At 35.6% G+C, this 27,346-nt stretch overlaps 1 protein-coding gene across 6 annotated transcripts in view; it reads right to left on the bottom strand.

Moving 5' to 3' along the window:
- cep170aa (centrosomal protein 170Aa) overlaps positions 1-27,346 on the bottom strand; it is a 56,123-nt gene that overhangs the window by 22,967 nt on the left and 5,810 nt on the right. For 5 of the 6 annotated variants that reach the window (XM_028468677.1, XM_028468673.1, XM_028468675.1 and 2 more), the window contains exons 2-10: positions 17,973-18,032; positions 16,771-16,912; positions 12,837-12,926; positions 10,559-10,637; positions 10,396-10,454; positions 10,110-10,308; positions 7,224-7,349; positions 2,802-2,975; positions 1,420-1,725 (exon numbers count right to left, since the gene is read on the bottom strand). In XM_028468677.1, coding sequence (XP_028324478.1) covers positions 1,420-1,725; positions 2,802-2,975; positions 7,224-7,349; positions 10,110-10,308; positions 10,396-10,454; positions 10,559-10,637; positions 12,837-12,926; positions 16,771-16,875 — 1,138 coding nt within the window. In that variant the 5' untranslated portion in view covers positions 16,876-16,912; positions 17,973-18,032. Of the gene's footprint in view, positions 1-1,419; positions 1,726-2,801; positions 2,976-5,209; positions 5,336-7,223; positions 7,350-10,109; positions 10,309-10,395; positions 10,455-10,558; positions 10,638-12,836; positions 12,927-16,770; positions 16,913-17,972; positions 18,033-27,346 lie in introns of those variants that run through there. The other variant, XM_028468679.1, reaches the window with a different exon arrangement.

The raw sequence follows: 27,346 nt of genomic DNA on the forward strand, positions 1-27,346 counted from the left end.
TAACTGGGTAAGTACGGTAGTCTACAACAGCCAAGAAGTGCATCACATGTTTACAGTTATTACTGGAAGGAGGAAGGTTAGTATGGCATCTCCTTACTTGATGAAAACACAATCAGTGGTTATGTTAAATCAGTGGTTCCCAACCTTTTTCGTGTCGTCACCTCAATTTTACTAGTGGTGTCCTGAAAACAAATATCGGATTTTATCATACTTCATCTAAAATCTCCGATAAGTTTTTTGTCCCCGCCCTCAGTTATTCCCACCATTTACTAAATAATAACTGAAGTGAACTTGAATTGGTGACTATTGTTCTCTTTTTGAGTAACATCACTTGATCAAGCCTTTTCTAACATTCCACTCTACAAAATAAGTCATAAAAATATGCATGATTCATGCTGATATCGCATCGGATTGATATCAGTATCGGCCAATAATCAAGGTTGCAGCATCGGTATCGTATCGGGACATCCCCAATTTTTATATCACAAATTTCCGGTGACCCCAGAGACTTTTTTTCTTTAAAATATATTTTTTTAATCATGTAGTGTGTTAGAAATACAGAGTAGCCAGTATCAGTGCACCAGCTTATATATCTTTATTCTGCATTTTATTTGAACTAGATTTATATTTGAGAAAGCAAAAGTATAGAATAGAGTTGTTGGAGATTGTGTGTGGTGTTTTCATTTGAATTTAAAAAAAAAAATAAAAAATCGTATATTATTGTATTTTTTTTTTGTGCAAATAGAAAAATAAGAATACATTTAAAAAAATTTATAAATTCCAAAAAATTAAAAGAACATTAAAATTGTATCTTTTTTAATAAAAAAAAAAAAAAAAAAAAAAAAAGTCATTTTAATTAGTTTTTTAATTTTTTATTTCATTATTACTAGACATTTCGGGCAACCATATTTTATTTCCAGGTGACCCCACATGAGGCCACGACCCCAAGGCTGAAAAAGCATGCATGTAAAGAATGCATAAATTAGGTTTCTATCCAACATATTTGAAAATCAATGAAAAAGTTCCAGCGATAATATTTATTTTGACACAATCTGAAAGTAAAAAGAATGATATTAAACTAAACCATTATTTTGGGGTGTTGGACACTATGAGACAAAGTTGAGACAACTTTTAGCGTCCTGTTTTTACGCCAAAAATAAAAAACCGAATAAACTCGAGTTGTTATGGTCAAAGCTATTTTCCGCTTCTAATAAAATAAGCCGTAGATTTGATTTTGCTTGAATAAATGCTGAGACAAATCACTGAACCATCATTTTTTTTTAAAAAAGTGACCATGCACGTACCCCTCTACTGAATATAATTTCAGCATGTAAAAAGAAGTCCGAGAAAATATATTGATATTTATACAATAATTAATTTGTTGTTATGACATGGTGAGGGATTAATGAGCAGCTTTACCTTTAAGTCTCTTGAGATGAACTGGAACATCACTCTTGATGCTCTTGCTGTCGTCCTCTGTCGACTCACTGCGCACCAACGTGGGGTCGTTCTGAGCCAGCCAATCAGCAACCTTGCTCTCAGACGCCATCATGGCGGCTTGCAGCGTGCTCAGGTCCCTCCCTCCTGCTCCTCCGCTTCCCGCGCCGCTCTTCTTTGAGCGAGACCGGTGTTGGTCCGGTGTGAACTTTGACACATGGTCTTTAATTGTAACTTTCCCAGGGGAGGTGGTGTCAAACTCGATGGTGAAGGAGGCGTGACCCTGAGCTGTGGGACAAACATGATAGTTTTATTATTTATGACAGTCTCGGAAAAACAAATGAAACACACTTTTAAAAACTCTAAGCATGAGTTCAGATCCATACTCAATACAGGATGTACTAATATACAGTATATAGCTCTTTAGTCTTATCTGGTCATAGTTAATAAATTGGAATTGAATGTAAAAATCAGGTACTAATACCAAAATTGGGTTAATATTTCATTAAAAATGTATATTACAACCACATTATCATTTATTGTATTTACACAAATTTACTTATAAAACATGTTTATTTATTTAATAAAATGTTGGTTTTTCATGTTCTTTAAAAAACACTTTGGCGTTAAGATTTTAAGCATATTTATTCATATTTACTATATAGTAAGTATAGTAAATCTGGCTTTTTATTATACATATTCTATTTTTTATTTTTATCATCGTTTTTTTTTTTTTTACATTTTATATTTTTACTATTTACTTTGTCTTGATATTTAGTTTATTGATTTTTTTTTAAAAAATTATTTTACATTTTTAAAATTCAATATTTATTTGCAATATGGCTAAATATTTTTTTCAAACATTTGCTACAAATTAAATTATAGATACTATCATTATTTTCTGTCCATTTCATTGTTTAGTTTTGTTTTTGACTAATTAAAATACCGGTTTTAATACCAAAAATGGATTAAGATTTTTTTTTTAAAAAGTATTAAATATTTTAGTATTAAATTTGGCTTTTGATTAAGCAGTATATATTCAATCTTTGATATTTTTTTGTTTTTTCTTTACATTTTATATTTTTACCATGTATATATTTTGTTTTTGTTTTTTGTTTTTTAATTTTTTTAAATTGCAATATGGCTAGGTATTTTTTCCAAACATTTTCTACAAATAAAATTATTTATTTTGTCACAATTTTGATAGATTTTGTCATTTCATTGTTTAGTGTTTTTGATAAATTAAAATAAGTTAATGTGAGATGGAAATCTGAATAAATATCTTAAATGTTACCACTTTCATCCAAACAAACATGATTTATGAGGACATATGATATATTGTATGTTAATCGCGTTCACTTTACCTGCAGCGTTGAGGTTGGCAGCACCCTCGACATCCTTGGTTGGAATTTCATGAATTCCATTAGTGGCCATGTGACTCTCTTTGGTGGGAACCTCAAAGTAACTGGAATTGTGGCTGGAGGCTGCATGAAAGCCGTCCTCCTTGGCTTTCTCCCCACGCCGTGACTCTTTGCCCTCTGAGTTTGGGAACACACACACGCACACACAAAACAAACACAAAGGTTAAAGGCCAAATTACCAGTGTTTACAAGCTCACTGCTGGCACAGGTTTATTTTAGTGAGTTATGGAAAAAACTAAATTGTCTCATGCTTTCACTTGAAATAATTTATATTCTAAATTACTATTTTAACTTAAGTCAATGGTTCTCAAGCTTTTCAGGCCGTGCACCCCCCAAAATAAAGAGTGCCAAAGACCGGGGACCCCCACTGTGGTGGAAAAGGTGATGAAATGGCATTTTAAAAACAACAGCAAATTACAGTGGCCAAAAACAGACAAATAAAGTAGTAAAAACGGTTTAAAGTATGCAAATATTGGAACATTTAATATGAATAATTAGTTTACACGAGCAAATAATGGGCACTACAAATTGTGAATGTGGTTAAATTGGCAGAAATAAGAGTAAAAATTGATGAAAAGAGGTTAAAAGTGACAATAATGGGTCAACATATGCAACATTAGGTGGGAAAAGTGGTGGAAAGGGTTTTTTAATGTCCAAGATGTCTTGAGGGTGGAAAAATGTGCAGAAAAGGAATTGAAATTTGATGGAGAAGTGGCAGAAATGGGAGTAATGTAGCAAAATGCATTAAAAGGAGCAAACATATGGCAAGAAAAAGTGATAAAAATAGGCTAAAACATGGCAAGTTTGGTGTAGTTGCAGAAAAAGGCTAAAAATAAGCTAAAATAGGCCAAAGCAGTTGCAACTTCAACTTCAAAATTTTAGTCCAGTAACATCATAGTTCAAGGCTGTTGTGTGCCAGATGAACACATTGGTTCATTATCATAAGAAAGTGAAGCTCATGATCCCATTAGGACCCAAATGGACCAATTCAATCAGTGGGACTCTTTAGTCAGCTGTACGATTAATGCACATAAATGTTCAGTCTCACTTTGCTGGTCCGGCTCTTTGTCCTGGCAATATATAGCACTTCTTTTATCGTTAGTTCCCATTAACAAACAGAGTGACTCAAGTAGCTAAATATAATAAATTATCCTTAAATGAGAATGACCATCTGTCTCATGTTTGAGGGGAAAAAATGTAGGAACATAAAGCGATAGTTGAAAAAAGATGCAACAAAAAAGAAAAAAGAAAAAGAAATTGTTGTTGTTGAATGTGATGGATTTTACATTCATATTGAAACAACTGTGGTTCATAGTGTGATTATAAAAATAATAACTTTGTAAGCCAAAGCTGTAGAATTAATCTTTGTAGACTTGTTAAAAGTCTAAAATTAGTGAAATGAATGTCTGAATAAATGAAACTTTAACATATACAAATGTTTTTCAGGAAATTTACTTTGATCTCCTGACATGTTTTGACCTTCAAGTGCCAGTTTTCTTCAAAGGCATTCCTTTTGTTTAATGATTAGTTTAGTTTATTTGCAGCAATTTCCATGACTTCTGCGTAATAATTCTCTTTAGAATTATTTTGCGGAAGTCAAGGAAACATCAAAGCAATCAGCAGACGCCTCTGAAAAAGACTGGCAGTTGACAGGAGATCAAAGTAAATTTGCTGAAAAACATTTGTCTGAATAAAAGAAACCTTAACATATTCAAAAAGAAGACATAGAAGAACTTTCTGGAAATATTACACGGAACTCGAGGCTACATCAAAGCAATCAGCAGACAAATCTGAAAAAGACTGGCAGTTGGAACACATCAGGAAATTAAAGTAAATTTCCTGAGGAAAAAAGTTGTCTGAATAAATGAAACCTTAACATATTATTCAAAAAGAAGACAAAAATAACTTGCTGGAATTATTACATGGAAGTCAAGAAAACATCAAAGCCATCAGTAGATGCCTCTGAAGAAGACGTTAGGAGATCAAAGTAAATATCTTGGGAGATGGTTGTCTGAATAAATGAAACCTTAACATATTATTAAAAAAAAAGACAAAAAGACCTTACTGGAATTAACATGAATGTAGGAGACAATTAAACTTTAGTCCTGCTAATAGGTGACTTAAGTGGATATTCAAAGTGAAAAAGCAACCACGCGTGCACTCTACAAATGTGCATTTGTTGACTCCAAATCAATAAGAAATTGACATACTAGCATCACAAATCCATGAGCTGCGGACAATAAATAGAGAAATCACTTTTTTTTTTTAAAAGAGCTGCTGATAATAAAGCATGTTTAATTTAAGTAGGTAGACACTGAAAGACGAGAAAATAGATTTGCAGCAATACTTACAATAGAGTCAGTGTTTGGATAATGACAGCATAGCAGCAGTGAGGAGGTAAAGAGCATGAAGTCTGTGTGTGGACGGATACGTGTGTGTGTAGAAGGAAAAATGGGGGGAGAGCTGGTGTAACGGCTTAATCCAATCACAATAAGTAACAACAAGAATGGGCGGACAACATTATTCACGGAGCAGGAGCAAAAGACACACGGAACCTAAGCAAAGACACAAAAATACACACTTAGTGCCTTCGACTTTGATTTCACTTCCCCTTTTTACTGTTTGTAACTTGAGCAGATCTAAAGAGGAAGAAACATGTCCAATAATGGGCTTTTATTTTGGTGCTAAAGTCCAGGTCGCCCACATTGCCATTCGGCATCAGGCTAGCAACAGCAACAACAACAAAAACAACTGAGCTTCTATTGAACACTTCTGAAAGAAAAAAAACCTCCAACTCACCCACTTCCATGGCTGAAGAAGCCAATCCCATTGGCCTGGGTTTTCCAATCAACCCTTCCTCTCCAAATAAAAATAATTCTATGTATTTTACACAGAAACGAGCATGACAATGAATCCAACACCTCTGACGTAAAAGAGCTCCAAGAAATCCTTTTGTCGTTCTTATCTACGGTGTGAAGATGCTGTTATTGGATCAAGCCAGATGTAGGGACAGATTTGATGCTGGTTGAGTCTGCTGCAGGGGTTTTTGTTTGGTCAACCTCCCCCCACTCCTCATCCTCCCCCCCCCCCCCCCCCACTGCACTGGTCCCCACTATAAACCAGCTTGGCACAGCTTGATTTTGTATTACCGAGCTGTCCTACTACTGGTGTAGCCTCTAATCCTGTTACTGTGAACATTCACTACCAGACAACAAGGATTCCCCCCTGCGATTCAGTCCTGTGGTCAGCACACACACACACGCGTACACACACACACACGCGTACACACACACACACGCGTACACACGCACACACGCGTACACACACACACACACACACACACACACACACACACACACACACACACACACACACACACACACACACACACACACACACACACACACACACACACACACACACACACACACACACACACACAAATGCATTCTGCAGCAAAACAGAGCTACATGTATGCAACCTCTGAAAAAGTCCTTTGTGTGCTTGTGGATGTACATTGTGAGTGTAAACACAGCCTGGCTGCTCATCCCTTCAATAGAAACCAAGCAGAAACGCACACTATTCACATTAATACAGTGTTTTTCAAACTTGGGGTCGTGGAATTAAATTGGGGTCACCCGAAATGTCTAGTGATTGATTAAAAAAAACAAAAACAAAAAAAAAGCTACAACACGCATAGTGTGGACCTTTGACAGCATGGTTTAAAAAAAGGGGAAAAAAGGATAAAAAATGACTGATTAAAATTATATTTGTTTTTTTTTTAATTATCAAATTATTATTATTGTTTCTCTTTACCACACACAATCTCAAACAAAATCATTCTATACTTTCACTTTCTCAAATATAAATCAAGAGCGCGCACCACGAGTGTCTGTGTGTGCGCGCTTGTGTGAGAGACACTTATTTTAATTTAATCAGCTTAAGCAGGGTTTAAATGTGCTTTATAAATAAATTGTATGTTTAAAAAAAAAAAAATCTGATTAATCGATTCATTTATTGACCAATAAATCGATGATGAAAATAGTTGCAGCTCTACAGATGATTATTCTGAGTATGTGTTATTACTATGTAGTGTAATATCACCATCAGCACCTATAGAGGATGTATTTACAATAGTTATCTTTATTCTTTTCACGTACTTAGATTGAGTAATGTAAGGAATTATGTTACAAATTACATTTCTGGGCATGTAATCTATAACTGATTACATTTTGAAAGTAACCTTCCCAACACTGCATACAGTATATGTATACAGTATATATAGTAACATGACTACAGTGACTAAATGTTTGGGTTTTTTTTACTAAAAGCATTAAAATGAAAATAAAAAAAACTTTCTCATACCTGACACTTCGTGTTTTTTTGTCTTGTTTTCCTGTTTAAAAGAATTCTCGTCGTCTGCGTCTCCGTCCCCCCACCAAGACGGCTGTCCGTACAGAGGCGTCCCTCGGGGCAGCGCCGCAGCATCTCCTGCGACAATCGCAACCACAAACAAATGTCAACTTCCAGTTATACATTATACATAAAGTATGGAAGGCATCAACAATATCTAAGCAATAAGTGGTAGATATTTACATTTCCTTTGATGTTTTTGACCAATTTTTATTTAATTTGGAGAGATTTTGTGGGATAATTTGAGAAAAATTGCAGTTCTTTCAACAACAATTTACATTCATGTTTTCTGTCATTTTCACTTTCTCCTCTCGGGCCAAATCAGATGCTCTGAAGGGCCGGATTTGGGTCCCGGGCCTTGAGTTTGACGCATGATGTTTTTACATTTATTACACTGGGGGTGCCTGAAATAAGCCATTTATGGAATTGCAATGTGACCTCAGATGCTCTGTGTGCGTGTGTGCGTTTGTGTATTAATTCCACTCGAGTCGTACTAATCAACTCGTTTCAGAACCTTTGCCAGCAGCAGCGTTTGTTTATCGCGTCGTCTGCCAAAGACTCGAGCAGTGTAAATAAAACAGGGGACATGAGACCAGCATTGTGTGTGACTGCTTTCTTATTGAAACAGCTGAAAACAGAGGTTCCTAACCTTTTTTGGGTCGTGACCCCATTTTGATATCACTAAATTCTGGTGACCTCAGAGACATTTTCTCTCTTGAATTAGTTTTTTTTATTATGTTTGCACCAGCTCAGGTATTTTCTATTTCTACAATTATATTTGAGAAAGTGAAAGTATAGAACACTTGTGTTTGAGTTTGTGTGTGGCAAAGAATGACAATTAAAAAATAATTACAAAATACATATCATTTTAATCAGTAAAATAATTTTTTATCAATTACTAAACATTTCAGGCACCCCCACATAGGACATTTTTCTATTATTATCATAAATTTTTTATTTATTATTTTTTATCATGTCTGTGATACAGCATTACGAGTTGCACCATAGTGATGAAAAGCTCAGATATTTTTATACTGTATTTTTTTTTTTTAAACTAGCTTTAAATTTTTGAGGATGCGAAAGTATAGAAAACAGCTGTTTGAGATTGTGTGTGGTGTTTTAATTTGAAAAATAATAAGAATTTAAGAAACACAATTTTAATCAGTAACTTTTTAAATCAATTACTAGATATTTCAGGAGACCCGATTTGAATTCTGGGCGACCCCACATGGGGCCATGTCCCCAAGGTTGAAAAACACTGTCTTTAAAGTGTATTGAAAGTGGTGTGCATCTAATCAGTAAATCCAGATAATAACATAGCCTACATTCTGAGTCAAATACTGTGCACAAGGCATTACTCTGGTATGTAAAATCTACTAAATGCATTCTTACTTTGAAGTCTAATACATGGATGATGCCCTGCGCAGAAGTAACACTGCAGGATTTCATGTTTGCAACCACAGAGTGAATGTCATTAAAGAAAATGAGCCCCAGATGGATGAACAGGCAGGGCTTTATGTGCTTGATTTAGTCTAAATGTATAAAATGTAAATGCATGTGCGTGCCTCGGTATCTTACAGTACTTTAACAAAAAATTAAGAGCCGGCGTATGGATTTGCATTCTACAATCACTCTGACCCTGTTACTGTTTAATCTGTGCAAAAAAAAAAAAAAAAAAAAAAAAAAACACAAGCCCTGTGTGGCCTTGTTTGAACATCTGGAGATTATTCAGGAACCATGCTGGTAGCACAGCATGCTCAGAGACGTTAATTATTAGGGACACCCTTAAATCTTAAACGGCCTACATGATAAAACAAGAGACGCTGAAGTGTGTGTGTGTGTGTGTGTGTGTGTGTATTAGTCAGGGCTGGACACACAGATCATGCCCACCCTCTGCTGGCCTCAGATAAACTTTAATAAACTCGTAATCCCAGTCCACGTGTCGCAATATTTTACCCTTTGTCAAAAATTAAAATATGGTTTTATAATGTCATAAAAATGACATACTATAAATACAGTGCATAATAACAGTCTATAGGTTAGGTGTAAATAATAGTTATTTTGTAACTAGTTTGTCCAAACAATCAATAATTTCATTATTTTTTTAATCCAAAATCTTATTTCTGAGTGTAGCGGTATGCACTTCCATGAATCTGACAATACGATATGATTCACGATTTGCATGTAATGGTACAATATATCCCGACACTAAACAATACGATATACATCACGATACATCGCAATATCAATTATTAAAAATTTCACCTTTACAAGCAGAAAATGATATGAAATACCCTTTATTTAAACTTGCGAGCGCAAGTAAATGTTAATTAAATGTAATTCAAGTATCAATATCAGAAACAAGTGGTGTGTTTATCAAACTGTCAAATTACAGTTTAACTTTTGCATGATTGCTTTGATTATGTTGAGTTCTTAAATTCTTTAAAAATAACATTGAGGAGTGAGGTAGTTTACTAAGGTCTGATGTGGTTCACTGACACCTAGTGACCGGGCATTTACGTGCTATGCATATGTATGGTTGAATGTTTTTTTCATTAAAAAACATGATTAAAAAAATAGATTTGGACATTTTTTGGATCGATTTGATAATCGCGCAGTGAAATATTGCAACACACACCATTATTTCTGACACTAATATTTCTTTTCTTGGCTCTTGTCATGTTATTGTACCTTTAAAAATAACGCTATTCTAATGAAATATGAGACGATACTTATTGATTGTTGACAGTTCTTGTAAAACGATGCTCACATCCACAGGCAGGACGCATTAATCTTACATTAATCCGATGTGGTGGACGTTGTTCCTTTGAGCCTCACCTCCTGCCTTCTCCTCAGCTTTGAGAACATCCACAGACTCTTTGGAAGACGTGACTCTGTCTGAAGGCTTTGAGCTCCCTGGAGACCTCAAGGACTTTGTTGGAGTCTTTGCGGGCGATTTGTTCGAGACTGTCATGGGGATGGTTTCACTGCTGGGGGGCTTTTTGCAGAGCTGCAAGCCACTGGTGAACTTTTCATGCTAAACAGAGAACAATCAGAGATGATGGATGTCATTTTTTGAAAAAAAAAACTGTCATGATGGACGTGGTAGATTGCCAGTCCTCACCTTAAGAGCTTCTTCAGGCACGGTGAGCTCTCCTCTCACCACAGTGAACAGGTTGGTATGTGAGGCACGTGGGTTAAGGAGCCACAGGCCAAAGCTACAGCTAGCTAACAAAGCTAACACATGTTTTAAGAAAGATATGAGGATGTAAATCTTAAAAGGATATCGTAGCCAAATCTTAGCTTGTCCTCAAGTTTCAGGGTGATGTACATCTGCTCCTGGATGCGGACGTCGTTCACAAATGTCTATAATGGAAAAGAAACAAAAAGGCAAAGATGTGTTTTACAGTCTGACTAATGCAGGGGTTCTCAACCTTGGGGTCGCGAGACACAGGGAGGGGGTCGCCAGATGCCTTCAAGAAACGTATACATTTTCAATGTATATATTTTCAATATATATACAATTCAAACCCATTTTGCTTATTTTTACCATTATTCTGAAACTACACCAAACTTGCCATATTTTAACCTATAGTCATCACTTTTTCTTGCCATATTTTTGCTCCTTTTAATGCATTTTTGCTACATTACTACCATTTCTGCCACTTCATCAGATTTCAACGCCTTTTCTGCACATTTTTTCCACTTGCAAGACATTTTCAGCACTTGTAAACCCTTTACACCACTTTTCCCACCTATCGTCACATATGCTGATCCATTATTGTCTCTTTTAACTTCTTTTCACTGTTTCATGGTTTTTTTTTTTTTTACAATTTAATAACATTCACAATTTGTCGTGCCCATTATTTAAACTAAGTATTCCTACTAATTGTTCCAATATTGACATATTTTCTGTTTGTTTTTGGCCACTCTAATTTGCAATTTTTAACCAATTTCTGTGGATTTTAAAATCCCATTTCATCACCTTTTCCACCATTTTTGGTCACTTTTAACCTATTTTATTTCTGAGTAAAACAAGAATTTACATCTTTAAGATGACTATAGACTATGGTGCAAATAATAAACCTTGTGGATAACAGTGGATATTATTCAGATAAATAAATAAATGTGGTTATCACAGATTCATAGAACAATAGACCACCATTTTGCTGACTTTATAGATGTCCCCCAAATAGCTCCCCCCTATATTCCCCTTTATAGATGACCCTGTCTCCACTTTCACCTTGTAATTCTACTGCAGTGCAGGATCACATTTCCCAAACCTATATAGTAAGTAAATGCGTTGCTGTAATAAACATTCCTGTCCTCTCTCCAATGTCAGAATTCCTACCAAGCAAAGGCAGTAAAACAACAGAGGAGGCTCAGACCAAGCCTGGCCTCTGTGGGCGAACCTCTCCACATGTGCTGACTCAGCATGAGAAAACTTCCTTTGGATTCAGCCTTGTTAATGACTCAGCAGGAAGCGGCTCTGATTCCCACTTCCTGTCTGAGAGGATGTGGACTATACATACGTGTCCAATCGGATGACTTAATGCCATGTGGAGCCCTGAGAATAGCTTTGCACGACTTTACTTTATTTTCACATCACTAATAATGACACTCAACACTGGATTCTCCACACCTTTGATACTTCAAGGGAGTACCACAAAACCACAGAGAAGTCTAACTTAGGCTCATTTATATTCCACTATTCTCTTTGCAGCCGTCTCTTTGTGTCTTTTTCTTGAAGTTTATGAATTATTTTTGGTGTCACAAGCTTTTCCAGGAAGTTGGAATACGCATAAAAATGACTTATTATAACTCAAACTGTTTCTTGGTATTTTTGAAAAATTGATCAGCAGCAGAAGATAAAAGTGAACCTGTAAACAATTCTATTTGGTTAAATATAAATGAACTAAAACTAAATGAAATTAAAAAGTCTATTATTTCTACCTCTTCTTATCACAGATTGTACTTTAAAATCTGTCTGAATGGAACACAAACTGATGAAGTTTTTGGGGCGTCATCATAGATCATGAGCTTTGCTGGAAGCCGCACATAAAACATTAGAAAAAAAATATCTCAAACTATTGGTATTCTACATAGAATCAAAAGTATATTAAATAGAGACTGTCTGAAGTTGCTTTATTCATCTCTTATCTTGCCTTACCTGGCCTTTTGCTCATAAAGCTGGGGTAATAAATATAACACATCTGTAGATCCATTAAAAAAATTACAAAACAAAGCATTAAGAATAATACATGAACTATTTAAAAAATCTAGAACAATAAAACTTATGGATATAGTAAGGTTAAAAATGTTAGAGATTTTATTCAGAGTAAGAAATAAAAGCCTTCCTTTGGGTATTATATCACTTTTTTAACTAAGAGAAGGAAAATAATATTTATAGACATTTGAAGACAGCCAAGAACAAATAAATATATAGCTATCTATCGTTACTATTATTTTAAATAATAATACCAATGTTGCAGTCTTGGGGAGAGTTGCTATATGTGTATGTGTGTGTGTGTGTGTGTGTGTGTGTGTGTTTGTGTGTGAGCTCACCCCGTTGAGGCTACCCAGGTCCTTGACCTTGTGCTCGTCACTGCCCGCCTCATAGTTGATAACAGCGTGCTGTTTATCCACGCTGCGGGACTGCAAACCAAAGCACAAACAAACAGAAAAAGGTAATAGTTAAAACGTTATTATGGTGTTATTAATAATGGAATCTAATGAATATAATTAACTCAACTTTATTCATTTCTATAGCACCTTTCATACATAGGACATGAGCAGATATCAATAAAAAAGTACAGTGTAAGAAAAGAAAATAAATTCAGTGGAGAGCCAATAAAAAGTGTAAATCCATGATTAAAAAATACAGAGTTAAAAACAGAATTAAAAAAATATAAATCATCATGCGTTAAAAACCAAAATAAAAAAATGTGTCTGTAGTTTTCTTTTAAAAACATCAGTGGAATTGAATAATCTAATGTGGAGGGGGATTGAGTTCTAGAGGTTAAGGGCATAAAAACTAAACACTCGGGTGTGGGTCACACGTGGGACATTTAGAAGTGAGAATCTCAGGGATCCATTAGGAACATAAAACGAAAGGAGGTTTCATAGAAGGAATAAATAAAGTATGTGAAAATGGAAGTTGGGAAACTGCTGCGTCATGTGATCTGCTCTCATTGATACTATTAATGATGGTGTTTTTGATCAAAAGGTGTAAATACAGATTCATAAGAGCTTTATCCGTGTACACTTTTATATGTGTCTGTCCTGTAGAAATAGAAAAAAATAGAAAAAGCTTTATTGTCATTACACAAATAATGAGATTTGAGTAGCAACTCCTTAGTGCCAAAAACAATATTTAAAAAACTGTAATGAATGTAACCATGTCGGAAATAAATTGAATAAATAAAAAAAATAAATAAATAAAATAAAACAAAAAATACAGTATATAAAAAGAATGTTTTAATATTATTTATTGTGCGCTTTTATAAACAATGATTGGAATTTAATGAAAGCTACATATTGCACAGTGTGAGAAGTGGTCATTTAGTGCCAGTCCAGATTCAAGGCAGTCTTTTTTGAAAACATAACACTTTTTAATCTTGATTTTTGTGCTTTCTCTGGAAATCATAGCTTCGTTGTGTAACGGTTATCTGCAATGTCTATATTTTACTCCTTTTTTCTTTAGATTTTTTTACAGGTTAATACATTAATGCGATTACGTCATAATCAGAAAACATTAAAACAAGTTCTGACAGCAAACATCACAAGGTTGTGAGGGTTCTCCTCTGGTGTTTGATGACATTTGGTGTCTTTTTCATATCAAAACAAAAAAAAAAAAAAAAGTGAAATACAAATAAAAGTAAAAACGTACAAAAAAAAGACAAAACATCTTTTTATTGCAAACCAGGGAGGATTTTATTTGTCATGTGTGAGAGTCAGCCAGTGCTAATTCTGCAGACAGTAATATTTAGCTCTCTTTAGACTTTCCAATAACCCAATCACACTTTTCTGGAAAGAACACACACACACTTGTGCTGGAGTACACATTTGTTGAAAATAATGGCTTCAGCGAGGCTGAGTGAGGCAGTTCCAACTGGGTGAAGCAGATTACTTTAGTGAGATTAGGAGAGTTCAAACAGGATAGAAGCCAAATTAAGTCTCTGTTGTACATCACGCTACAGGAAAGGATTCAAATGTACTGATGCCCAACACACTGAGGGGCGGATCCACTAAGATCTGAAATAAAGGGTGGTAAACCAGTTGCGTCCCTAAATCCTTTGGTAACTCAGTTTCCTCAACTGCTGAATTCACTAAAATTGCAGCAATGATTAGTGCATGTGCAGAAGTGGTGGAGACCGCCCTATTTAAATGAGCGTTTTGTTCGTTTAATGTGGAGACGTGAGTGCACAGAAGCACACAATGACATTTGAGGAAGTTAAATTGCAAAAACATTTAATAATGTAGAAAACTTCATGAAAAATAGGCAGATTTGGACAGAAACTGTCCTATTGATCTGTTGATGACATTGATCTGAGTTAATGCAGCAACACAGTCTGTCAATCAGTCGATCAGCACCATTTGAAGATGATCTCACGAGACACTGAAAGGGGGTCGCCAGATGAACCCCTTTTTGCTTATTCTTAATCGCAACTACACTGAACTTGCCATATTTTAACCATATTTTGCCCCTTTTAATGCACATTACTCCCATTTCTGCCACTTCTCCATCAAATTTCAATGTCTTTTCTGCACATTTTTTGGCATTGATAAACCCTTTCCACCACTTTTCCCACCTTATGTCACATATGTTGACCCATTATTGCCACTTTTAACCTCTTTTCACCATATTTCATCAACTTATTTTCACTCATTTAACGACATTCACCCTTTGTCATGCCCATTATTTTCCAGTTTCAAATAATTGTTCCAATGTTGACACTTTGAACCCTTTTTACCACTTTTGGCCACTATAATTTGCAACTTTTAACCAATTTCTGTGGTTTTTAAAATCCCATTTCACCACCTTTTCCACCATTTTTGGTCACTTTTAACCCATTTTATTTCTGATTTAAAAAAAATGCATTTACATCTTGATGACTATATACTATGGTGCAAATAATAATAAATTGGATAACAGTAGATATTATTCAGATAAATCAATAAATGCGTAATCACAGATTCATAGATCAATAGACCATCATTTTGCTGACTTTATGGATGGACCTGTCTCTTCAATGTTCATGTCTGTGCAGTGGGGGTATTTGGAACCTGTATTTTGGGGGTCACAGGCTGAAAAGGTTGGGAACCACTGAACAAGACTACATGTACTGTAGAGTCAACCTGTGATGACATGTGCAGACATTGAACAAAATAAAAAATAAATGAACAAATAAATTAATTAATAAAATCTTGAAGAGAATTTGATTGTGTCAAGAAATATTGATGAATGATATATATATCTGAAATCAATATTTTTTCCCACCGCTAATAGTAATGAAATGCACAAAACCTTACCCAAGTGCAGCATTGAAAATGAATTAAAAAGGATTCTGGAAGATGCTTTCAAGATCACCCACGTGTATTACTGATGACGACTCTTTATGTAGGAACTGTTTCAGGAACTGTTACAAAAACCTGGCAAATCCGACTCATTGGAGTTCCTGCACCAGACAAACATCCTATCCAGAGTGTGTGTGTGTGCTGCAGTGTGCACGGCCCTGTGTGTCTGTTGTAGGCATGGATGTGAACTCCCTCCAACCACAACATGAATCAGCCAGCTTAGATCCAAACTCCAGAGGTATTTGCCCCACTTTCTATTAATAGGGGGGTGAGCAGAGGTACACATGAGCTGCCCAAAGTGTTCTCTGTGTGCACAGCTGCACAGAAACCACCTCAGCACACACACAAATACACACACACAGCAGTGGTGGTTTCACAGTAGGGGGCATAAGTCTGCATTGTGTTACAAAGAATCGATAAATTGTATTAATATAATGTATTTATATATTATATTTATATTTATTTGGTGCTGTCAAAATTAACGCCAATTAAGTTAAATAGTTTAATTTATTCGGTGTCGAGCCTGCACTTTAATATATAGGTCTGGGTTTTGTTATATTCTGTAAGTGGATATAAGAGATGTTTTTTTTTTTTTTTTTTTTTTGCTAAACTTGGAAACTTAGTTCATTCAAAGCTGAAATGAAAAATGGTATTTGAGTTTGAATATACCTTCTGTGTATTAAATCTACATTAATTCCATGATTTTCCATAAATAAAAAATATCTATTACAAGCCTCAGTCTTAAGTAGAATAATGCAATTAATCAAAATTAATTACAAAAAATCGTGCATTTTAATCGACTGACAGCCCTAATACTAATATTGCTATTTATTTTTACACACAGTAAACTACAACTCCACACGAGGCTTTGTTTAGTGCTCTCATCTACCAGTTTACAGATTACTGACTATGTTGTACTAACCTGTAGCATGAGTTCACAGTCGTCCCGGCCCACAAATATCATTTCCCGTGGGAGGCGGTGGCGAGTACCGCCGCTGCTGACCAGGAACCAGGAGGTGACGCTCATTTCTGCTGCTGCTGCTGCTGCCACTCACACAAACCTCCTGAAAAAAGAAAAAAGAAAATCAAACATGTTAAATCCTGGTGGATGAAATTATTATTAAATACCCTGACAGGCAAGTCTGATGTTTAATTGTATGATATATATACATATACAGTATATGGTCAAAGATTCTTCATATTTAGCCAGGCCTACTGTGTAAACTGTGGATTAATGTGAAACCTGAAAAAATTATAAACAGTCAAACTAATGTAAAATCTTACGTATAAGCATATTTGATTACTCTACAGCATGTGTGTCAAACCCTAAGCCCGGAGGCCAAATCCGGCCCTTTAGATTGCCTATTTCGGCACACAGGAGAAAGTAAAAATGACTGAAGAAAACATTATTTATTGTGTGAATTACCAAATAATTCATTTGTAGATATTTCAGCCCCTCAATATGCATGAATTTAATGAAACTTTACAATATATCCCGCAGCTCACAGTCTTCCCATGCTTTCATCACATGACGGCAGCCATTTTTAACCCCAAATTGTTTAAAGAACTCTCGATTTTCCACAAAACTCAACTAAAATGTGTCTGTCACCCCTGCTCTACAGTAAAACTTTTCCTTCAAGTTATTTCAAAGCTTCATAGGTCTAATAAAAAAAGCCTTAAACAGATTTTTTTTTTTTTTTAATTATTGTCTTAAAGTTTAATAATATATACTTTCTACATGACAAAAAGTAAAGAGTTAAGGATATTATCTTATTATATCTGATATATAGTTATATTTTGAGGCATTGATGTTGTACGCTGAATAAGATAAACCAATGAATAAAGAATTAGCTCTTTGGAAAGGTGGACTTCTACTCGGGGAATTGTCTCTGTATCCATTTGTACATTACATGTGTACACAGTTATCTTTCTAAGTAGTTATTAAAGTAAAAGTATCAAAAATGAAGAAAGAAAAAAAAAAAAAAAACAAGGGAGAGGGGTATACTGAGAAGTGTTCAAAGTAAGTCATGTCAGAGACACCTTATTTTACTGTGGTCCTTTTCTAATGTAAAATAAGAAAAATAATTAGCTTTGGTAGAACAGCATGGTTGTTGTGTTACACACCTGTGGTCCAGGTAGCTCACTGCTGCTGTTGGTCTGACAGCACAACACTGCTAGGCCATCCTGGAAAAGATAAAAACAACCAAAACATTTTACATCTGCTTTACTTTTACAGGCACACCAGAACATGAGATGTGCTTATTTATGTTAATTATTAAATAAACACATACATAAAACAGAAGTTAACTTCTACTTCTGCTTTAGAACAGAGGTAGGCAACTTTTATCACAGCCGGGCCACAAAAATAAGTTTGTTTGTTCGGAGGGCCACATGATCGACATTCATGTCAGCATTTAGAATAATGAGTGAAAAAAAAAAAAAATAGAATAATGAGTGATCATCTGAGCATTAATACAGGACAGAACAAAGAGTTTTTAATAGTAATTTAGTGTGTTTTTCTCTCATTCTGTGTATGTTTGTTGTTGTCTTGCTCGTTGTGAGGCATGCTGTGCATTTCTGTAGTCTTTTTGTGTATTTTTCCTGTAAAATGTATGTTTATTGTAGTCATATTTTGCATTTTATTTCTAGAGTAATTTGTGTATTTCTGTTGTCGTTTTGCTTTTATGTTATTACTGTGGGTTTGCAAAGTCATTTTTTGTGTACTTTTGTCATTTTCTGTAATTTTGTATATTTTTCTGAGTAATTTTATGTATGACTGTTGTTTTGTTGATTTTTGTAGTAGTTTTGTGTGTTTTTGTCATTTACTGCATTTTCCTGCAATGTTGTAATTCTTTGTATTTTATTTTCATTTTAATGTATTCTTGCTCTTGTTTTGTGGATTTTTCTGTCATTTTGTACATTTACTTTGGGGGCCGCACCAGTTGCCTATGTCTGCTTTAGAATGAGGCGGAGCGTGACGTCTTGCAACTTGATTCCTCTTTCTATGCTTGGAAGTGAGGCCCAGTGAAACACATCCTCTGCCTGCACTGATTATTGCCAGATGTTGGAGCAGGAAGTGATGTAGGAATGTTGGCCAGCGTTCCCATCAGGATTTTTATTTTCCCCTCTTGCCTTCCTCCGCCCCTTTCTCTCTCTCTCTCACACACACACACACGAGCTGGAAAGCAGGTCAAAGACATCCACTCTCACTCCTTAACGGCCTGGGCCTGGGGTGACGACATTATCCAGATCCGACCAATGAATGAGCAGCAGGCCAGCGTGGCTGTTTTTAAACTACGTTACTGCGTAGCTGCAATGGCCTTCCATAATATATCAGCTAAAATTCCCTCACTGAGAATAACCTTAACATTTTTCCATCTGCATGGTTTGAATACGTTTGATTCCTCGTGCTTAAACTAAAAGTGACACATTGATGAATACGATGCGTCGTAGTGTGCCGAAGGTGCCAAGAAAAGCCCGTCAAAGTGGGATTTAAAGATTGTGGCGCTAAGCTGTTGCTCACTTGACCTCGTAAGCAGTTGGTATACCAACTGAGTAATCCTGTGCGTAAAGGTTTAATCAACTGCACACCTCAGGGAATGGCATGTGTGACTATATCAGCAGCAGTGCCAGGTGAAACCAGTGATCTCCCTGAATAACGGACTGATCGTCGCCACCAGCTTTAGATTTCACCGCATCATATATCATGAAACGGGCATCATCCGGCAAAGTTTGCATGAATATTATGATGGAAATGAAAATACTTTGAAATCTTACACAGGACTATAATATAACAATAGGGCAGAAATAAAATTTGAATTGATTTTGAGAGACAATTTCAAAACAGCAGTTACGGCCAGACAGTCGCACTACGTGATATTTTGACACTTTGAATAACAAAATAAATTACGGAAGTAATTCAGTAAGTAACATTAAAAAAGTGCGTGCATATATACTAGGGGTGTGTATTGCCTAGCATCTGGCGATACGATTTGTATCCCGTCACATGGGTCAAAATACTATATATCCCGATGTTAACGTATAAGGCGATTATTGTGATTGTTTTTAAATATATGACTTAAACAACTCATCTGTAAATGTGTACACCTTTATGAGAACATTATGTATAAAATATATTAACATACAATCTGTCTGTGGCTTTTAAACCAACTTTGACTTTAGTGCAACTTAACCGAGGTATATGCCTAGATTAGAACCACAAATAAATGCAGAAAGTTAGTTCTTTCTTTTTAAATTTAAAAAAAAGAAAACACAAGCTGGTCAACATTCATCAGATTTCAGCGCACTTCTTTGTGCAGTTACTATGTCTCCTGCAGTGGAAAAGACATTCCTGGTTAAATAAAGAGTGCGAGAATCGCAAGAAGTAATATTGCGATATATCGCCAAATTGATTGATGAGATGATTCATATACTGTATATATATATATATATATATATATATATATATATAAAGAATAACAATATTTTTTCTTCAAAAACTGGCCAAACAATTTACATTTTTCCTTAAATCATCAAATGATTCCACACAGAGAGGAAGTGTTGCTTGGTCACTGTGCATTTAGACAGAGAAAACCTCATATCTCAGCCTGATATAAATAGAATAAAAGTGTAATTGAAATGTGGTTGGAGAGCTTGGATGTCCTCATTCAGTTAACTTTATACTTGGTATAAGTATGTTGCAGCTACAAAAAAAAGTTCCATTATTAGCACCTAAACATTTTGATAATTATCCAATAGGGGATCCAAACTGATTATACAAGCTTTCCTGCAGGGCATTGCACTGACCTCGGTACAGCAGTTTGATATCTGATATCTCTGCAAATGTGTAGCATCTATTTTTTTTTCCAAAGGGATCCTGTTTTAATCCTCTTTCAGGAAACAAAAATGGTTTACATCAGCATATTTAACTTTTCCTGTATTTTTAAACCAACCGAAAGCAGCACAAGTTGGCATTTTGACTGAAAAATCTACTAAATTATCTAAAAAGCTACTAAATAATCTAAAAATCAGGCCAAATGCTTCACTCCAACAGAAAACAATGGGATGTTTACAGGCAGTGGGGCCGTGTGACATCATTAATCACATGATTTCAAGATGGCGGAACACAGGCTCCTAAATGGTAAAGTCGTCCCATTTTAAAAAGGAAACAAAATGAATATGGTGCATAATAATGTGTGCTGTTAGGCATAAATCTACATATGAGTTCCAACTTCCATTTACAGGAAACTCCATACACCAACAGTAGCTACCAGAACTCGTTCTATTAAACTAAACTCTTTATTATTCGTATATAAGTGCTAAAAAGTGATTCAATTCATCTTAACTATCATAAGCAGGGAGTATTTGGACAGCATTTGAACATTTCAAGTATTAAAGAATGCAAAAAAACACTCTGAGATGCCATTCCTAACTTCATTCCACTTATTCAACAACGTTCCCACTGCGACTAATAAGAAGGATTCATGACCTCACGGTTATGGAAGGAATTCCCCAACCCCCAGACCTTCTTCTCATGTTATCCTACAATCTCAGAGAAAAACGCACACACGCTCACTCACACGCACAAAAACGAGAATTGAAAGAGCTGGATTATTCTAAGATGACTGTGCATCCTTTGTGCAAAAGATATGACCATTCAGTGACAGACAGGAAGCATTAACAGCTCTGAATTTGAAACGCTGTAAGTTTGCAGCTTATTTAAAAAATGTCTAATGATCCGACTTAATTTTCTTTTTAATAAAAAAAAAAAGGCATGTCATCTATAGTGAAGATGCAGAAAACCAAATGTCTGCCATAGTCATGGTGATTATAATATGAAGAGCCAACAAAGAGGCCTATTAGAAACAGATGAGTGTGAGCACTCATTCATTACACAATGGGACATTTAGACAATTCATAATCTGTTTGATTATAAGGAGGATTAGAATAATCAGATTAACCAGCTGACCATGACTCACTTTTATAGCCAGTGATGTAGGAAAAATGTTACATAAACACTTTTCTTCTGAAATTATACTTCCCATGCACAAACAATCACCTAAATTTTGCACAAAGGTCCAGTTCCATGTCAAATTACCACAACTGCAAAAACAGGCCAATCGTTTTAAAGGTGGCACTACAGCGAGCCTCTAAAGTTTCAAACTGTGAAAATTAACATCAAATCAACCGTATGTGCTACAGATTTGCAACTTTCACCAAAATGTCGACGCAATACTGAAGAAACTTTTGTACATGCAAAACTATTGTAAATTAAGAAATAATACTGTTTTTTTTCCACTGTAAATCTTATTTAACCTATCTCTTTCCACAATTTTAGCTCAATTGACACCACACAGATTTTTGATTTATCCAAAATTTTGCCTAGAGCATAAAAATGTTTGACTGTGAATTATGTTGTTTGCTGAATGCGTTTCCAATGTTCATAATGGCAAACGTTTGGTGCTATGGTTGTGGATGATGTTCGGAAAATATCGGAATAGGAATTTTATCTAAAAAATGTTTGTTTTTTTTTACAACATTTTAATTTTTCTTATGCTAACAATTGGAGTCAATGCTAAAAATGGCATCTCTATGTTACCTAGATACAATAGGTGTAATTTTGGATTTTCGTTCTAACTGAATATTTGACAGCCGTTTGAAATCTGAAACAGTCGACTCTTCCCCACCCCTTCCATTTTCCTACCCCGACTCCCTCTTCCCTGTTCCCTTCCCCCTCACCTAGTTGTAACACTAAAGTGTTTCTTACCCTTCCTTAGGGAGGGCTGGCGATGGTCACAATTATGCAATTGCGATCGTAAAAAGATTGCACTTCATGTAGTGTTGACCAAAAAAAAAAAAAACAAATAAATAAAATCTGCCTTCAATTGCCTGGCCCCATCCATTGCTACTCAGAAACTATAATTTTACTTGAAACTCGCCAATCACAATCACTGTCTGAGCATCCCGATGTGACGTCACCATGTCTCTTCTGTAAAACATCTGGTCGCTGTAGGATACCACATCTGGCTCATTTTCCTTCTGACCCACAGACATCATATCACTGCTAATACCCTGACAGCTGACTCATTGTTTACCTGCACAGCTGACACGTGCTAACAGAAGTGGCAGAGAGCCTAAAGAGAGAAGGATACGCTAAGACAGCATGAGGCAACTCATCACACGCGTTTCGTCGTGGTCTGATGATGAGAGCCAAACTTAGCTCTCGTCAGGGCGTGTCTGTCTGCCTTCATCGTTAAAAAGCACAAACCAGTCTGTTAAAAGCCACAAGCAGCTCTGATATGTCATCAACCGCCAGATTTTTTAAATAAATGTGGAAAAATTCATGTTCTGGATTCCGCAGATTGAAATATGATTCAGTTGAGCACGTTGTAGATATTTGTTGCTGAGATTCTGTGTATAATTGATCTTCTCTAGGATGAATCCTCAGGATCAGAAGAACTGATGTAAGTAATCTTTACAACAGAAGGAAAAACACCCGATTGCATTGATCTACTTTGCACTTGGACCACTTAACACTGCCAACCCCCTAAGGAAAGATTAATGATGTGATTGACTTTAAATAAGCTCCACAAAGAAAGAAACCAAAGTGCTCAGTAATTACTTAATTGTATAAATATTGTAACACATTTGCGATGGTAATTTCAAGGGAAAAAAAAAAAAAAAAACATAAAATAAAGGCGAGTAAAGCCATGGAGCCAATTCCCAGCTCAGAAAGCGCTTCGAGAACAACATCAATAAAACAACAGAAAAAGAGCAGTGCTTTTTATCCTGAAGGTTTAAATGTGCCGTGGGTGCAGGGAAGCCTGCAGACACTGAGGAGAACACGGAACAAACCAGGGAACAGAATCAAAGAGGAGACAGTGACCTCTGAAAGGACAGAAGAAAAGCTGCATCAAGCCCCGACGGCTACGTCTGCTGCAAAAGAGACGACTTACAACCTATTGTTCTTTTGGAAGGCAGAGGAAAAGAAGAGCATCTAGGTTTGCACTACGACACATTTCATTCAACATATCTGCAATTTAAAAAAAAATATATTCTCATTTGGTTCGGCCCTTTATATCAAACCTGCTGCATTTTAACACTGCTCTTATGGTAAATGTGCCTAAAATACAGCAATCACTACTTCATAAATTAAGATAAAAATCAATATTTTGGTTTTGAAATAATACTGTGGGCAATAAAAGAAAAACTAAATGAGGAGTTTGTGTGCACCACGTGTATGTAACTGGATGAACATTATTAAAAAAAAACATTTATTCACTTTGAAATTGAACAGAACAGTCTTTAACATAACTATGATTGGTAGGTGGCTCACTATACTTGTACTTATACTTGTGTTATATTTCTACATTTGTAAAGGTTTTTGGTCAGTTTTTAAGTGTTTGCAGAGGAGAACACTGTGTTTGGTTTGGGGCTAAAAGACTAAAAGACTTTGTTTTTATTTGACATTTGAATTTAACTGACCTACTAAATGAAAAAAAAAAAAACAACCAAGAGACGCAAAACAGAATTGTGAGAGCAGTGAGAGAACCTTCTTTAGGATCGATAATTAAGCTGCATAATGTTGGATTTTAAATTGTGCTTCTTTTTGAAAACAGAAACCAATCTTAGAAAATAAGAAATTATTTTTCTGTGTCATAATGAATGAATGGGGCTGAAGTCTCTAGTTAATCATTCAGCTCACACATAAAGAAACAACACAGTCAAGGTCAATTCAGAAACTTCTAATTATCACTGTGATTTTTTTTTTGTTTGTTCGTTGGGGGAACTGGAGAAAACATGAGGTACAAGTCCACAACAGTTAACACCATAACTTCAAGTAAAATAGCTTCCCTCGAGACCCGACTATGGATAAGTGGTAAAAGAATAAAATGGATCGAAACTGAACTGGCTTTTAACATAATTAATTGTATATTTATATGATATATTTTACTTAAATGTTGCACTTGAATTCAATCAACAGTATTTTCACTTAATTTTGTTGTATGTTTTATTTTTTATTTTCTTTGTTTAGTGTTTCATCGTTATAGTCATGGTCAACTTCCATTTATCACTATGCGTTTTGTTTTTTTTTTTCTTGGAGGAACTGCAGAAAACACACTTGAGCTACAAACCCACAACATGCACACAATGTTTAACCCAACACCAACACCACCATGACCTCAAGTAAAATAGCTTGGGATGGACTGGACCGTGCAGGCTTCAGCTCCTTTTGTACCAAATGATGGTCTGTGTCAATCCGTGTATCATTTGTTCATTTGTTTTTTTTTCATTATGTAACAAAAACATGAAAAACGAAAAAAAAAAAACAAAAACACTCATTATTTGATATTTGTTTCCAAAACCAAAATGAAAAAATGGAAAACGCCTTGTTTTTCAAATTCAAGCTCTTTTGCTTCGGTACAGAAAACCAAAACGGAAAACAAACACCTGTATTCGTTTTCTCCATTACCGATTGGCCAAAGTACGTGACCTGGAAGTGTACTCTCATCCGACGCTAACGGCTATGCTAGCGGCAGTTCGGCATGACAAGATCGCTGCTTCCAACTGTGCATCTGAAACGTGTCCTTTTCGCTTTAGCTGGTGCTGGACACAGAACCTCCTCACGGACATTTCGGAGGATTTAGAGACTCTTAAGTGTTGCAGAGCTAAAGATATCGCGGAATGTGTAATGCTTCACTTCCGGGTCACGTACTTTGGCCAATCGGTAATGGAGAAAACGAATAAAGGTGTTTGTTTTCCGTTTTCTGCACCGAAGCATTTTGGTTTTGGAAACAAATATCAAATAACGAGTGTTTTTTTCGTTTTTCATGTTTTTGTTACATAATGAAAAACGAATGATACACGGATTTGTGTCAATTCCTATGGCTTGCCCATTTATTACTTTCATAACTCATTATTGAGGATACATGTCTCATGTGCTCATAATACTATGAGTGATCATTGCAAACTGCTTTAGATCAAATAAAGCTCAATCATTGTATTTCAGTTCAATTATCAGGACTTTTTTTCTCATATCACTATAGCTCTCTCTGTTTAAATGTGGCGTAGACGTGCAGCATGTGTGAGACAAAAAGATGCCCCGTGCAGCAGAAAAGACCATATGGTGCAGAAAGGCGGTCACATGTGTCCCGTGAGCAGTTGGGGGGGGGGGACAAACAAGCAAACATCTCCATTGAGCCAGCATCCGTCATCCGTCCTGTCTGTTTCATTGTTGTTCTCAAACACAAGCCAATACACAGCCTTAAGACATAAACCATCACATGCTCAATGACCCACAGACCCACATATGAACATTTGCACTAAATCTAATGTTAAAGGCACGGCACGTCCTTTGGATTTAGGTATTCCCTTTACAATGACTGAATCCTATCGTGATTAAGAGAAAGTTTGTTCTTTTTTCTTCTGGTTTTTTGTCCTTGCTTGAAACAAACCAATACATAACATTTAACCGTCAAATACATTATTAAAAATCTATGAAAATGAATGAAGCATGTGCCCTGCAGAAAAGACTTTTTGAATGCATGGATTCATTCCCTGACGCCCTTGTTTGACACTTTTGATTACTTGACTTAATATAATTTAATAGCACAAAAAACAGAACACATTTCGGTAACACTTTACAATAAGGGTCCCTTAATTAATGTTAGTTAATGCATTACTGAGCATGATGAGGCACTCCTATGTACACGTATTAAGGTTTTTGTCAAAGTTGCTAACGTTACGCAAGACCTTACTTAATAAACACCATCAGTAATTGATTACTAGAGGCGTTATTACATTTGACTGGTTTATTAATTAATATTAAGTAATGCATATATTAATGCATCGTAATGTTTTAATGATCTGTTCAGTAGACATAATTTAACTGCCTATTAATGCATTAACTGATATGTTTATTATTAAACTGTTGATTAATGCATTAACAAACTTTATTAAAGGGCTATTATTGTAAAGTTTGTAAAGTGTGCAACTTCTAATCACACAGCAACATGTTTAAAGGAATAACAATATTAGACTACAATAGAAATACACGATTAGCACAACATAGCTAACTTGAGGATTTTAAAACAGAAAATGTAACTTCGAAAGCTACATTTACAACTTAAAGTGCCCTTGATTCTTTCTAAATATATTCCTAAATGATTGTGTCTATATTAGCTTCTCTGAGGGCTGTTATCGCCCTGCGTGGCCCCTGCTGAGAGTATAATGACCGACCCATGGCTCTCTAATAGGAACATTAGTATTTGGCCCACCCACCCACCCATGTTTATTATGGCACCACGGACTTTTTTGAGCGGTCGACAAAAATAGTGGAATCATCATCATCGTCGCTGGCACTTTTAAAGAGAAGCTAAAAAAGACGTCATAAACATAGAGGTCATGTGACAATCAGGGGCTAAGCCATCAATGTGTGAAATACACAGAGGAGTGAAGAGTTAGAGTCACACCCCGAGCCCTCTGTTTGGTTTCCATTT

This window comes from Gouania willdenowi, chromosome 15 (genome assembly GCF_900634775.1).
Source record: "Gouania willdenowi chromosome 15, fGouWil2.1, whole genome shotgun sequence".
Classification (NCBI taxonomy): Eukaryota; Metazoa; Chordata; class Actinopteri; order Blenniiformes; family Gobiesocidae; genus Gouania; species Gouania willdenowi.